Raw genomic sequence first — 16,839 nt, 5'->3', positions numbered from 1 at the left:
TCCATCACTTCGCAGTTTCACCTGCATGATGTGCACCAGCAGTATAAAAAAACTAAGTGAACAATGTGTCAAATTTTGGAAGTTCTCCTTGCACGAATAACTTTGTGAACAATATCTATGCTGCAAGTAACTAATGCAAAGAAGCCTGTAACTAAAGTTCAGCCAATACACATTTGTTCCCATAGAATTCAAAAGACAAAACTCCTATTGACTGAGATGAAACCCACTTATTATCCAGAAGTTTGTATTTATGATCTGTTTCAAAGGAGCTCCTCCCTTCTTTTCTCCTATTCTCTCTTACCTTTTTAATAACGTTGGTTCTTTTTATATTTTGCACAGTGAGGGAGGAAATAATTATATGCCTCTCTGGTGACAACTGGTACTGCTCCTCCTCTTGCAAATGGAAACAGCAACTAATTCCCCTGCTAATATTTACTTGTTGTATGCGTCATTCTCCTCTCTGTCAGTTTACTCTCAATAAAAAGGGATAAAGAGATTATGTTCTTCCTTTAGATATTTATTTATGAATAGAACATTTTTAGACACTTAAGAGGGTTTGTGTTTTTTTTTTTTTTTTTTTTTTTCTTTCTTTGAGAAAGATCATTCTAGATTCCTGAAGTGAGATACTGCAAAGCCTAGGTTAAAGCAGAACAACTACTTTAGGGGAGAAAAATATGTCCACACAAATGACATGACTATTCAACTGTTTTACTTCAGTCACATACATAGCTATTCTACACTAACTCAAATACTCATGCGATCAAATTTTATTGGCATCAACAGTTACGGAAGGTGAATTGCAGTCACATGCAGGAGCATTCATAAAAGCAACATTTTAGAATCACATGTGGGAGAGTTCACACAAAGTCTGCCACAGTTATCTTATAGAATAAAATCCACTAGGCTTAATTTGTTCCATTAACTTTGATGAGACAGCATATCGCAGTCTGTTTACTACTTTTACAGGAACAGGAATAGATCACATTTTCCAGATGTAGTCCTTCAACGCTATAAATTATCATCAAGGTTTGCCATTGCAGTATTCAGAGCTGCACACTTTGCGCTCCTGTCTCATTGATTAAGTCAGTCTTTGGACTGTAAAAAAAATTACGAATAATGGATTTGCAGTTTTTTGCTTTACAATTCACTAGAACAAGAAACAGTTGTTGACATGTACACAATTTTATTTTAAGGACACAGCAATCACAATGACAAAAACAGAACCATTACTTTAATACTGTAAGCTTTCCTCTGGAAACCGACTTGCACACAGTTAGATCTGAAAGCATTTTAAACAATATCTTGGGGGAAAACACAGCAAACCTTAAATATATTAACTTCAAACTTTATGTGCTTATCTCCTCTTTTTGGTAGCTGGTGGCAGTTAAAGCTCTTCAAAGTCATGGCCACTTGTATTCATTGCTTCAGGGTGCATTACCCTTCCCATGAATAACACAGTACCTGTGGAAAAAGCGGGAAGGGAGGAAGGGAATGAAAGATGTCAGAACCAGAAGGAAAAGTTGAGGTTGTAAGATGACGAATACTAATGGTGAATTCTAGAGCATCTGGTGCACAATTCTTATAGGAACATATGTCTCAGAGAACTTGGTAGCCATGAAAGGCAATGGATCAATAGCCCTAGAGAAGAGGACCTCTTTGTATTCAGAACTGATACAGTACAGACAAGAACAGTGAAGTCTTCTGCATTTCAGTGCCCCTCTGCTTATTCTAAAGGCCTGACTGAAAACCCACCAAAAACCAACACAAAGGTTCACTTTCATTTCAGTGGTTCTGAGGATGTCTCATGAAGTACTGCCACTGATGTCAAGTGGTTATGACACAGTACTAGTTTCTAGGCTGGGGGGCTCCGAAGGTGACAGCTAACCTTAACTGAAGTGCAAACACTGAATCAGAGTAACCTTCGTGATCATTTGGACTCTCACATGCCTGAGCTGCTGGACAACATTCCTCATAGAACTAAAAGTGAGCTCCAGAAGCTCCACACCAATCAGTTAACGATTATTAATAGACAGATACTTTGAGTTCACAGATTTATATTCCACAGTAGAAGCATGCAACCCACACCAAGGAATTCTCTATATGAATACTGCTCCCCTACACCATTTAATCACCATTTACATCTTCCCTGTTTTATACATTTCTAACCTGTTTAAACAGGTTATCAATCATGATAAACAAGTAATCAATCATGAGCACTTAGGGTATTCTTAAGAAGAAGGGTAACCATCACAGATTTTTTTCAAAAGGTTTCTAACCTTAGATTTCTAGATTAGTAACAAGCTTTCAGGCTTAAACTACAGTTGTTGGCAATTCTTCTTTCTACTTGCAACAACAAGGCCTATGCAACATTAAGAACTGCCCAAAGCTACCGAGCTCTACTCTGTTCTGATTTAAACTTTTCTTTTGGGGGAGATTTTTGTATGTTGAGTATAGAAAAGGGCACACACCCTCCTCCAGATACATTTTTGCCTAATTATATGTCTATAACAGCAAGGATACTCAACTTAGTTTTGGTCAAAGAAAACCCCTAAGAGTTGGTATCATGCCTTGCACACAAGTGACCCTACCTAGCTAGACTGTAAGCATTACTGCAATCTAAATAATTTAATAAACATTGATATCTACAATGGGGATCTCAAATACAGAAAAAAAAGGTCAAATTGAATCTACTAGAGTTTGCTTGTAGAACATGTAAGACACCACAACTCACAGACCTATATGACAGTCTGTAGGTGCATAGTAATGTTTTGTCATCTGCATCATTAAGACAAATTACAAGTATGAAACTAAGGAATCACTTAATCATTGCCCATTTTGCTAGCGAGTGCTGTTTTCATCCCTTGCCTGCCACAGAACACTTCAAGAGCACAACAGAATGATAGCTGTAATAACTATCCATTATGCAAATTGTTTGGTACCAGGAATGTATCTCACTGTCTTACTACAGCCAAGCTCTTACGAAATGCAATGATTATGGATATTCAGGGCAGTAACATTGTATTCCCTGAGGAAAAAAGGTGAATTTTTCTTCCCCGGGGTTTTGAATCACATAACTGTGAATATTTTTCAGGATTATGTCAGATTTTGGTGTTTTTCTTGGAGAAACACTAAAGGGACATAGAAAAGGTAAGTCTTTCAATATTAGGTATTTTAAGACAAGTTAAGGAAAATTCATAATACAAGGACAGTTCATTGACCAAAATAGGCAATTTTCTTTCGTATATTTGTTGATATACTATGAAAAATGTGGAAGTCTACAATATTCTCACCTGTTCTTCTGTTTCTGACCAAAAAGAAAAAGGGATGGTCAACTATAACTTGGGGATACAGCACTGCCATTCTGCTAATGGCAATCATTCCTAAAGGAAAAAGAACATAGACAACTTGTTAAATATCACTGCACATTCTCCTGCTCTTCATGAGAGATACTTGTGAAGCTCATGAGCAGACATTGAAGCCTCACACTCTCAGCACTAAGCATCAGCAAAAAATAGCATGAAAAATCTAACATGAAAGAGACCTACAGAGTAAATGCATGCCTATTTATGCTTTAAGAATGATTAACAATGGAGAGTGGCACAATCTCCCAGGCTGAGGGAGCAGCTTATGAATTTTAAGATCCAGAACCTTAAGAGGAGTTATGACTCCCGCTCACTTGTAGAAAGAAAATGCATTACATTAGACAGCACTACTGACCTGTTTTAAACAGCTCCAAGCCTGCAACTGATAGTAAAAAGTAACCCTTAATAACTATGGAATATGCAACAACTAAATGGGCTGATCTTGCAGCTTTTAGCTTGAGTCCTTAAATAATGCAGAGGTTGAAAGTAAAATTAACTGGGAATCAGGCAGAATTTGGCTCTTTCTTATTTTTATTTGGAGATACATGGATTTCTCCAGGATGTTATTATTATTTCCCAGTGTTTCATTTACTTTTACATTTTCACTGCACTGTTAATAAAGCCTCATGCATGACAGTAATTTCTGCCCATATCAATGTTACAATTCAACCCAGTTACTGATATTCATGACCAGGGAAGTAATTCTTCCTTTCCTCAAAGACTGGTACAAGTAGAGGCAATTAGAAATCACCTAACCATACATATTGGCAACTAATGTAATTTATTTTCAGGAAAAGCATGTGCTAATGAAATAAACCAACCACCTGGCCTCCTAGCATTAAGAGGGGCCAGCTATGTTTTTGCATTCAGTACTTCCAATCTTGCATCTCTATATACAAGCTTACTAAGATGCAATTGCAACAACTCTCAACTCTTTCTAACTATTCTGGATCGAATACCTCTGACCATCTCAATTAGCAGGTAAAAAAATTACAATGCTTAAGTTCCATAAAGAAAACATAAATTGCAGTCTGTACCCTCCTGACAATCAGAAGCAAAAAAAGGAACAAAAGGTTTTCCACAGAATGCTCAAAATTCTTTGTGAAACACACCATGTTAAAAAAATGCTAACACTTTTCATTTCCAGAATTCTCCCTGAAAAGCAGTACTGTGTCTTCATGCTACATGCTATTTAGCTTTCCTGGCTGTACAGCAAGTCAGCTTTCAAAAATTAATTAACACAGAATAACCAGACATTTGATTTAGTTCTGCTTTTCAGTTAGGTACCTGAGGCAGCAGCAGCTTCTGATCCTTCCTCATTAACTTCTAGAAATGCCTTGTGAAATGCCTTTGCAAGGTAAAGTTCCTTGTTATCTGGAGAGGAAAAGGAAACATTCTGAGTGGCTCAACAGTAAGACTACAGTATTTAAAAAAAAACAAACACAAAACAAAAACCCCAAACACTGCAAAAAACCCCAATGCTATTATCCACCTTCTATACCACAGAGGGAAGGGTAAAGAGCTTTGTGCATTGGAGTTGCATTAAAATACCTTCTGCCAATACCTTAACAGCACCATTTACCTCGCTTAAATTTGTAGTGCTCTCCTACACTATGGATATTAAAATAGCTTGGCACTGCCTAGAGCACCAGTATACCAGACACAGTAAAAGACAATCCTTGAACACAAGATTTTAAATGCAACTATTGGGAAAAAGGGTTATGACGTTATATGGCAAATACTTATACATAAATAATTTTATTTCTGCATTAGGTGCAATATAGACTTCCTCCAGGAAAATTAGGTATTTTCTTTCTTCTTGTCATTATATTTGAAAGAAGCTGAAGATAAATATTTATTGCAAAAACCACCATGCAACTAGGTTTTTTTTCAGTCTTGTTTGTTTTCCATCCTTCTTTGTCAGTCTTTTAATTTTGGTCCAAGCCTACTCCTGCTTAAGTCAGTGGATGTTGCATTACTTTTCTTCAGTGGCTAAACGATCAGACCTATTGGAATACTCAGCACCTTGCAGGAAACAAGGCACGTAACACCATTTAATCTGTTTGACTAAGTTTCATCAGTAAGACATAACAAGGATTAGATATACATTTATTGTACCTGCATAAAACCCGCAGTAATGACAGAGCACAACTGGCAGTTAAGAAAGGAATAAAAGCTTTCTCAACAGGGAGATACACAACCATGAAAATCTAATCTAACCACTCCAGTGAGACAGCTATACTCTTCTGCATTTCTGATCCTTCACAAAATGTTCAACACCAAAACTCTAACTGAAGGCTGAATAAGGAGGGAAAGGTTGGGACTATTGATCTAATTGTTACCCATTTATTTTGGCTGTGACAACGATAGCCACTAACTCTAGTAACTAATGCAAGCCAAACTCATAGAAGACAGCAGTTTAAAATGTCTCTCCCCAGCATGTCTTATTACTGCTACCTACACTCAGAACTGAAGCAAAGCTCCTAGTTCAGCTGCTTAACTCAGTAACAAAAGCCCCAAATCATTCCCCTTGGGATTGTGCATAGGAAAACATAGGTTAAATTGCTAAATACTGTACTAGTTCTAGGCTTCAGTTCTAAGCCTTCAGTAATACTATCTTGAAAGCTAGGATAAAGTTTCCACCGTGTTACTTCAAAACATGGGACGTGCAGCATCTACTTATCTTGAACACTAAGTACAATTCTCACAGCTTTTGTCTCCGTAACTGTTAACAGAAAGGCCACCTGAAAACACAATGTGGTTGCATTCCAACACTAACATCACCTTTAAGCCTCAAGCATTACCTGTAAAAAATAAATCACAAGCTAACTAAATACTACAGTCAAGTGTTAAATAATCATCCCCTGAAGCTTCCATTCATTAGGGACCCATTAAGACTCAAGTTTTCAAAAAGCGTTTTAGAACAAACACTGGATGTAGAAGAACATTTACGTAAGTGATAATGGATAGATATGCAAGGCAAAAAGGGTGACAGATCCATGCACATCAGTAAGTCCTGTTGTGCATGTCTCACATTATGTGTGTGCTGCCTTTGTAAACATGTCAGTTAACAGGATTCTTGGCAAATTTATTGGTCAGTTCTGCAAATTCTACCTTCTAGGCAACTGTATTTTGCTATCCTTGCTTGATTCCATTTTAAAGCTCTATTGAGCATTTGAGCTATACAGCACATACCAAAAGAAAACAGTAACTTTGTAGCCTTTATAGAAAAAGGCTGATTTGGAGTTCCTTATCTTAAACCCAAATAAATTTTTATGTTTTATAACAGACAAAGAAATGCCCATTTAGCCTAATCACATATTTCAATCATGGGTTTTTTTTTATTACAGCACTTAAGCCTGCTGCTGTGACCTGTAATATTCACAGCAATACTCCATATTTTCATCCTGAATGCTTTATTTTGCATAGCCTGGTGGTGCTTATGGCACTCCAAAGTATATTTCTGGTCAGAACACTTAGCACCTCAGAAGACTGGTCTCCACCTGATGAGCTTATAGACCCTAATTCAGACAGCATAAACTCTGCTAACATTTACCATCAGGTATAACAGTAGGCCTACTTGTAAATGTATTCAGGATCTGAGTATTAAAAAAATCCAATGATATTTTGTTAAGTTGACATGACTATAAGTGCCACTGCAGATGAGACCAGTACGTCCAATTAGTCTAGCCCACTGTGCCAGCTATAGTATTATTGTTGCTTCAGAACAAGATACAAGAAGCCTTACAGATGAAAACTACAGCACCAGTTACAAGAGAAAAATACCCTCTCACCCAGCATGTGCCTTATACCCTAAGCTAAGTTTCTAATCCACAGAATATACAGAATGCCTTTATTCAATGTAGTATAGAAAGCTTTGAGTGCTCTGAAGCATTTTTTTTTTTTAATCCTACCAATCTCATGACCTCAAGGAATACCCAGCAAAGATCTCTGTGATTAAGTTTACCATAAGAGAAATATTTTCTGTTTGGTTTCAATTTGTTGCCTTTTAGTTCATTGGATATCTTTGTCCTTGGATGGTGAAAAGAGCAATTCCACATCCCAATTTACTTTCTCTACACTCTTCTCTTTATATTGCTACTATCACATCCCTCTCATTCATCTCTCCCCAAAGTGAATGAATCTGTTCTCATATGGAAGCATAATGTTGTCACTGAGTGTTCAGGCAGTCTTCTCTTTGTTCTATTTTGCGATTGTCAAATCACTGATTGCAATACTTCAATATCACGCACATCTTGTCATTATTATACACCTTTCCTTTATGGCTATCACTGTGGGTAAGGTGGGGCTTACCTGAGTATCTACTATCACATCATTTTTCTCTAGCTTTTTTCATAAAAGCCAACATGATTTGATTATTAGCTTCTTAGAAAAGTCCCACGGAGATCTGGTATCAAAGTTTAAGCTTTCTGCAGGACCTAGCCTAGATACTCATTAATGCGTGGGAGTAATCTGAAGCTTACTTCTAATGTACATAACTCCGTTAGCATCACACTTCGTTTGTCATCACACTCCATATGCTTGCAAACTCCTACTCATAGCTACCAACTGGTTGCTCTGCAAGTCTCATTTTAAAAAAGCATGCAGGTTTATTGGCATTTCTAGCTTAGGTTGTCCCAGAAAAATTATACCTACCTCAGTCAAGACTTTGAAGAGCTATTTACTGGACTGATGCTCTTCTAACTACTTTATATTGTGAAAGTAAGTCATTAAGATCACTTTAGTGCTCACTGAAATGCACGTCACCCTGAGGTTAAAAGCAGTTGCCATTTAAAGCATTATACAACATTAAGAAATATTATAATCATTTGAAAGAGGAGAATTTTAGTACTGAAATTAGTTCAAGGGTAAGTCCTAAGAGGTGTGAAAATACTCAAGTAGCAAGTTTATGTGCTATGTGAATTATGAAATCCCCAAACCTAGAAGTTGTTTCAAGGTTATTTTGAACACCTGATGGAATCAGAGATGCAAATAACACCTGTCAAAGTCTTTGCTGAAAATGAGAGTCAGAATACATGCAACTAGACAGCCAAATAGGAATGTCCTCCTACTCACCGGTGTTAATTGACAAGGAACTTAATTTCTGCAAGAGAGTAACCTTTAAAATGTGCATTTGGATTAATACTTTCTCTTTGGTTGCTCACAATCCAGACATCCCAGAAGGTAAAGCTGACTCATCTATTTCCATTTTTCAGATTGAGTGCAAAAAGCAAAAAATTCTAAATATTGAAAAATAAGTCTGTAATCCTGCCATTTGATTTATATCCACTAAACCCACATAGAATTTTACTGAACTCAACAATCTGTGCCTGGATCTGATTACAAGATTAGGGCCATTGTTGAAATTGCAGAAGGCTTTCCTTGACACTAATATAAAAGCAAGAGTAATAGGAGAGGGGGAGGAGAGTATTTTTAAACGCAACAGAATTTCTCAAAAATCTCCTAAGATTTCTTTTATGATTTGTATCTTCCTAAATTAAAAGTGTCCAGACAAACATTTTGTTCAAATATCTGCATTTAAGACTTTATGAAGTGTCAAATTTTCCAGAGGGCTGATGCTGAGAAGCATGCAAACTTCTGGCTTCAACTTTCCTGTTACCTGACATACTATTCAGGTATTTGTAAAAGCAAGCTTTCAACATTTTCTTCATGATTTTTTTTTCCCCTTCCTCCTCCCTCCCCGTTTTACATTGTGAAAATTGGAAATAGGAAACATATTCTGTATTTTAATTACTCAAAATTTCATCTCCATAGCATCAACAGCAGGGTTTTCAATAAAGACATTACTTCAAAAATGTTTTCTTATTCTTAATTTATGAATGACCTTTTCATCACCTGGTGGCCCATGCCCTCTTAAATGAAAAGCAAGAATGTTACAGTAAAACTCAGGAATTCTCTCTATACACTGCTCTACATTACTTAATAAACAAGTTAATCTTCAAATGGCAGAGGAGTTAATTCAGTCGCACAAAACATGGCATTTTGATTTTGTACAGTACAATTGTCAAAAATGTAAAACTTTGAACAAATTATTACTCACATGGATTAAAACACAAGCATGTTCCAATCTTTCTGCTAACCTCTCGACTACAGAATTAGTCCCCAATACATAGGTGAATTTCACATGAAATTAAATAAGAGCCAAGCACTGCCTTTGTGGTTCAATCTCCCCTATGTATTTTCCATTCTCCTTAGTACTTTTCCTCAAGTAAATACTTCTATGTATATAGACCAGAATTTATTGGAAAGCTTCCTTTTCTTTGGGGTGGCAGAGAATTTGAAGGTGTTTTTCTTCAGAAAAAATGTTATTTCTTTAAAGAAGGATTTTTCATTTATTCAAATTCTTTTCACATTAGCTAACTCTAGCTTTTCTCACAGTTTCACTGGAAAAGTGAAAGCTGCAAAACAGCGGAAAAAGCTACGTTATACACTGTAAACAATATTTCAAATTTAGCAAAAGTGAAAAGGATATAAAAAATCACAAACATTTCTGCTGTAAATTTTTAGAGAGAGTTCGCCTTCATTACCACTATTCTCAATAAGCCACACAGGTATGATTGTTTCCAGAGACAGACAATTAAGAACTGGTATTTCCCATCAGCTAAGGATTTACCTGGCTGATTAGGCAGTAACCCATAGAGGAAAAAAACCCACCCCCAAAACCCACCATACAGGGAGCAGTATATAAACATAAATTACAAGAACAATGACAGCAATGTTACATTGGGACATGCTTCTAGATAGAGAACAAATGGGTTTGCCAAAATTCAGCTCCAGACAGACCATACTAAATACACTGCCTGAGTGGCTACTTTTGTCAGGCAAAAATGAAAACTTCTCAGGCAAAGATGTCTCTACTGCCTTTTGTGCCACTTCAATACCTTTTAGGTGTTATTAAAAGCATAAATATCTCATTTCCACCTCAATTTCTAAACGTATTGGGTATTTCACCTTCTGAAAATAAAGTGTTGACAACATATTGAAATAGGCAAGCAGCATATGTGACTAAATTGCTTTTATCTCAGAACTCTTTCTTTCCTCTGCTGCTTCTATACAGCAGGTATCTGGGGAGATGACTAATTGTATAACAGCTTAATGATGCAAACAAATAGCCTCTGGAGATAAAAAGATGACAACCCCCTTGTTGTGCGAATCCCATTTGCCATCAAGGCACTGAAGCCATATATTGCTCTAATGTGCACCTGCCTCTTGCATAGTGTTACACTTTCTCTACATTTGTAACGAGATCCAATTCCGAAATACTCATAATGGACCTCCCCAGGTCAAAAATCCCACCCCCTGATTAATTTCTCCCCTGCCCCAACTGCTTCTATAGTAAGCATACTCTTACATGATGCAAAAATCACAAAGGATCAAAAAATTGCTAGCAGGTTGGGTGGTTTTTTTCCATAAAAACACTTTGAAGAGCTTGTTGGTTATCCTTAGGTGATTTTAGTACTTCTGCATATACCTTGAGAGACAACACAAGATCCCCTTACCAGACATCGCAGTGAGGTCAGCACTACTGCTGAACAGCTCCATAATTCCAAGGCCTCTCCAGACATCTTTCAGATCAATTTCCTGTTCTACTGTGAACCTGGAGAACATAATAGAAAATTACAAGAAGCCCAGATGTAAGCAGTACTTATTGTTATTAGAAGGTTAAAATTTCCGGAGAATGACAATTGAAACATCAAGGTAAATAACGTAAAGTAGGAGATTGGGCAGTAGTAGTATGGTATAGTGACACCGTCTAAAAAAATGCTTACAAACAAATTAGTTTACTCTCACAGCTAGTTTTTTTTTTTTCTAATGCAGAAGCAATCAAAAAATATGCTAATAGTATGTATAGACCCTGATCAAAAAAAACCTCAGTGCAAAATTATGCAGTAGCTAATGTAAAAGCTTACTTTTTATACAGAAGGTTTACTATAAAAACTGAATTTAATTTTACACATAGTAGAATAGAATATCAAATAAGGAAAAGGACAGCACAAAGTTCATAGACAGCTGTTGGCAAAGAAGGAGCAAGAAAGTAAGAAAGATACTCCATTTTTATTTAAACAGTATAAGCAAAGACCATCAGTTATGAACATGAATATAAAGCATTTCTGACTCAGCTTCTAATTACTCTGGTGGCAAAATTTTAATTGGGTTTTAATTGTAAGTAAAGAACAGGGAAAATAAATAGTTAGTGCAAATGCACATGAGTATAACCTGGCAGGATTTCAGTGTTAGCTTGCAAAGTCATGTTCTAGGCTATGTTACTATGCTAGAAGGACAAATTGCGATTTATCCAGAGGGCAAGATTTTGGGCAAAAAGCTTGTTCCATTTACAAAGACTGCTTTTCAAATGTTATAAGAGTTAAGCCTGTCATCAGTAACATAAAAAAGACTCAAGTCCTTTATGTATGTCCAGAAACAGACTGGACAGCTGGAGAAACAAATAAATATGTCAGAATAATAAAAAGAATGGTATCCCCAACCACAAAATGCCAGAAGTCTACAGACAAACACAAGAGACTATAAACGTTTGGTATGGGTGAGTTACGGGTTTTCTGTAGAATGACCAAACAAATTATTAGTGATTTACATTATGCTGACAGTGACTGGTTATAACTATACAACACAAAACAGATAGTCCATAAGGTGCTGTTACAGCTTCTCCAGCAAGCCATTCAGTCAGAAACAACTCTGCAATTACCCTGCAGTCCTTAGTGATGGATTTTACCTGTGCTAGAACCAAATAAAATACGTGCTTCTGTGCAATTTCCTTTTTCAGGATTAAACTTCCTCAACTACATGGAAGAACATGTTCTTTTCAGGAGAAATTATAGCCCAGAACTCTGAGCAGCAAACAGCTCATGAAGAGCTGAGATGTATGATACCGTGGTACATACCAGCCTTGGCAGCTTAAAAGAGAATAATCTGGACATCAAAAGACAACTGGATAAGAGTCAAGTGGATCTTCCTCACTTACTACATTTACGCAGAATAAGAAAAATCCAATACACTATCTACATTCATAATGAACCTAAAAATGTCATTAGAAGCCAAAAATCTATGATGGAATAGATATTAGTCATTACCCAGAGAAGAATTTTATGCAAGTTAATAAAAGATCTGGAGATAGTTCAGGATTGATAAATCACTGGTGGCATCACAAGTGTTCATGTACCCTGTCCAGACAAATTCCAGGGTATGCCTGGAATAAAAACCCAAGAACTGATACTTGTGATTTTGTTGTTTTGGTAGTTCTCAAAAGAATCAGAAGAGACCAACAAAGATCTGTGTACTGGAGGAAGCTTCCCATGGTGTTCTGGCATATTTTGCAGTCAGTGTGGCAGCATTTGTTAAAAAAAAAAAGTAAGTGGCATTATCTTAATGAATGAGATGAGGAGATATAGGTACACATATGAGATGACCTGAAAACAGCCAACAGAATTTTAGGAAATGGGTCCTGTTAGCTTTCTTCTCCTCTTAGAAAGCTGTGGACACTCAGACTGGTCAAAAACTACAGAGGGAGGGAGGTCGCAAGTCCTTATGCACAATTTTAGCTTTAAGCTAAGGGACAAATCTACAAGTTTCTCATTCATTCAAATTTCCCTGGCTTCTAGGCTCCAAAACTACAGACCAGTTTTACTCTCCTACACACTTAAAGTATGCCCAGATCTATTTTAGAGACTCCAGTAAAAACCCTAGGAAAGATTAATTGAGGCTTGATTCCTAATGCTAGAGTTAAACAGTACAGAGGTCCTGTCTGTGAACATTGAATAAATTCAGAGTGAATAAACCCAGAAATATTTTCTTCTATATTAAAACTACACTATAACATTTTGAAAAATACATCCAACTGTATGTACCTTACAAACATGCAGAAAAGGCAAATTAATGTTAAAATGCATTTTATAAAAATGTCAGAGTGGTGTATTTTTCCCTTTTTGGCTTTTATTTCACCACAGTTCGTATTAAACGTATCAAGCTTTCAAAACAATTTAGCTATTAACTAGCAATGTCAAACTAGTAAGGAATATCAGGATACGACAGTAGCAAGAAAAGTCTGCATGAAAAGCAAAATTTGAGGTCACAAATAAGAAAAATAACTGAAAAAAAGCATTTTTTCCAACTGCAGAGAATCACTATAGGATATAAATGGAAATCAGGTGGGTTTAAGTCTCTGGACCACTAGACAGAAAACACACTTATCTGCTAAGCAATGAATTGTGACCCAGAAAAAAAGCATGACAGAAGATGTTTTTGCATACTAATCAAGGAAGAGGTCTGGGAGATGTTTTTGGAAAAAACAAAACAAAACAAAAAAACACCCACCCAAACCATAAAGTCTCAACTGAATATGCGCCTGAAAAAAGAAAATTCAAACAAGTTGACTGATTATATTGCTAAAGAATACCTACATGAAGGATAGCAGCAGTCACTTAACTACTGGACAGAGGCTCTATCCCTGACTGAAACCTCTGGAAAGGCAAATACTGAACAGGTGGATGAGTGAGGGTCACTACAATATCTATAGAAGTGAGCTCCTGCTTTTTATGACAAATAATGTAGACTGAAAACATCACATCAGCTGTATAAATACCAAACTATCCCTTTACAAAAATAAAACTAATTACTTCCCTTCTCCCCTTTTAGTTTGTCTTATGGTAAAAACCCACTCTAATCCAGTATTCAAAATAGTATTTCCCCTCCTTTCTCACATGCTCTGAAGAACGGTGAGAGTTACAGATAAGCTATTAATGATATTTCAAATATTTTAGCTGGCATCAGAACTAGCCTCCTTTGAAAAATAATAGGGCTGCTTTACGCTTTGAAATTTAATTTCAGGCTACACAATCAGACGTAAACATTTGGTATGAGTTATCCTCCAGTCATATTTGGATTTCTTTGCATTCCTTATAGACAGTGATATAGGTATTCAAAAATCAAAGCTGACAACCTAGAACACAGAAGAGACATTCAGTCTCATTTCCCAAGCCAGGCGTTTGCTGTACCTCCAGACTTTGGAAATGCCAAGCCACATGATACTAGCCCTGACACATGGTTATGCACAGTGTTTGTCGCATATAACGAAACAGATGGTCATATTTTTTACCACAATCTTTTAGGTGTTTCTGGTGCTAAAAATACTATGAAAAATCAATTTCAATACTTCAGTATCAGAAGTCATGGAATAATTCAGCTGGGAGCATTAAAAAACCACAAAGGAAAGTCTGAGAAACAGACACTGAAGAAAAGATGAGGTATTTTCACCATAGGACAAGAACACAAAAACTGGTCTGTTGAGTAAAGAGAAGAGCTTCTGTATTTAAACAGTTCTAGAAGGTTCACCAACACACACGTTCATGGATATATCCTTCTACAGACCACCTTAGATAGCACTGAGCAGAAAGATATTAATAAGGGATACTGACTCTGCCTATCAGCTGTTGGCCACAGTCAAGGAGAAGTGAAGCTGTGAGTTAGCTCTATATTTATTTTTACAATGTTCACTTGTAAAGTCTCTCTACTTCCTACACATAAAATGCAGGCCAAATAGCTGAACAAAAATAATTCTCTTGACTTCCACCATCTTTGGATCTCTCCTACATGAAATGAAGGACAGAGTGAGATGCTTAGGAAGTAGAATTAGATTGAGAAACTAACAAACAGTTCTCTGGAGAGTTTAGCAGAGAATGATGATACTTTCATGAAATTGAAAACTTACACAAGAATTAGATTAAAAGGATGCATTTATGTCACTGACAGTCTCCTTGGTTATATATCTGAACCTTTAGGTTTTGTATAGAGCATTAACTTTAACATACCGTATCAGGCCATCTTCTATTTTAGAGACTTTCAAGACAGAAAAAAAAAAGATGGCTTCATCTTTTGTGATGCTGTGCAACCCTTCTGAAATGCTGAATTTTTCATTAAGTCCTTAGACAGTCAGGATCCACAGAATCAAGAAGGATTAGGGTACACCTAGTTATACAACAGAAGTGAACTAGAGCCTAGTGTGATTCATCCCAAAGGCTATAATCTCAAAAATTACTAAGAGTTCTGAATAAGCAAAAGCAAGAAATTCCAAGTTTTCAGATTGGCTCTAATACATTAAATTCTGCAGAAAAAAAGCAAACAAAGGAATGGCTCCATTGCTTGAAATCAACAATATTCTTTCTTGGAGAACAGGCCTTCAGGATCTGAATCACTATTTTAACACAGCAAGCAGTCTACAATACGAAGCTGCCAACTGATAAAAATTCCAACATTTTGGCTGGAATTTCAGCTAGGTTGTCCTGAGGTGCTAGAACTAGCCTGCATGATTTAATAGCCTGAAAAGAAACAATGCAAGCAAAGCCCCCTGCCCCCAACAGCAAAAACAAATCAAAAACTCCATACAACTGCTCTGACCAGGTGATGCAAGGCAGATTATGGTTCTTTTTCTGGCAAGGTCCTTCTATCCAGGGCTAAATATGGGCTGCAGAAGTTGGCTAAGTAAGTATTTCAGTGGGACAGTTTTATGCCTCTTCCGGGACTATCTCAAGAACAATCAGCACTGGCCTATTCCTCATGAAAAGGGGACTCAAGAGAGCATGTTAAAAAAAAAAAAAAAAAGGGGGAATGTCTGGGTTTTTTTGGTTTGGGGTTTTTGTTGCTGCTGCTGTTTTAGTTTTTGTGGAGTTTGGGGGCTTGTTTTTTTGGTTTTTCTTTTTTTTTTTTTTCAGAGAAAAAAACCCCTTCAGCTAAAACAACTTACAATTTCAATGCCATCTAAGGCATTTTTAAGGTATTTTAAAAGTACAAAAAAGCAAGAAAGTCTTTATAAAGAGCTGGGCATACTGGAACAATCCGTAAGAGGAGATCTGCAGACTGTAGCAGTGTTATTAGGTACTAGTTCCTCCTATGCTCTTCAAATAATTTACGTTAGAGAGACACCTTTGTAAATTAGATTCATGGTCTGTTTCACTCCTATGCAAAAAGTGGATTAAAATGTTGATCACTTTAGTCTGGGTTAAGCTGGAAACAATGATTTGAAAATGAAAATGAGAAAGTATAATTTAACAATTCTGTACAAATCTCTCCTTTGCTATTAAGAGGAATAATACACAATTTCATTTGCACACAGATAATGTAGGCAGAAATTGGAAAGCTGTGATTAACTCTGCTTTGGCTAGTCATTCAGGTCTTATTACAAATGTATAAGTTTAAAAAATGTTCACTTTATAATTGGATAGCATCTTTCAGGATATAAAAATTTAATTTTATTCCACTGCTGCTTTCAATTTCTCAGAGGACAGAGCCCGCAGGCCACATTTCATAACATGCCTTTCTGAGTCAGAGCATAAAATATTTATGAAGTGTTTATTTAGAGCATTGATAAAATCCTGTAGATCACCTCTGAATCCCTAATGGAAATCCAACACCTTGGGAACATGCAATTAATCTTTGGAATTTTTGT

At 36.5% G+C, this 16,839-nt stretch overlaps 1 protein-coding gene across 1 annotated transcript in view; it reads right to left on the bottom strand.

Annotated features, from left to right (window-relative positions):
• Positions 1–751: 751 nt before the first annotated feature.
• SERPINI1 (serpin family I member 1) overlaps positions 752–16,839 on the bottom strand; it is a 51,058-nt gene continuing 34,970 nt past the window's right edge. Inside the window, exons 6-9 of the mRNA XM_075031349.1 lie at positions 10,883–10,980; positions 4,650–4,736; positions 3,291–3,380; positions 752–1,461 (exon numbers count right to left, since the gene is read on the bottom strand). Coding sequence (XP_074887450.1) covers positions 1,385–1,461; positions 3,291–3,380; positions 4,650–4,736; positions 10,883–10,980 — 352 coding nt within the window. The 3' untranslated portion in view covers positions 752–1,384. The remainder of the gene's footprint in view (positions 1,462–3,290; positions 3,381–4,649; positions 4,737–10,882; positions 10,981–16,839) is intronic.

This window comes from Buteo buteo, chromosome 7 (assembly GCF_964188355.1).
Source record: "Buteo buteo chromosome 7, bButBut1.hap1.1, whole genome shotgun sequence".
NCBI classification, from domain to species: Eukaryota; Metazoa; Chordata; class Aves; order Accipitriformes; family Accipitridae; genus Buteo; species Buteo buteo.
This window is presented reverse-complemented; position numbering and strand designations above follow the sequence as displayed.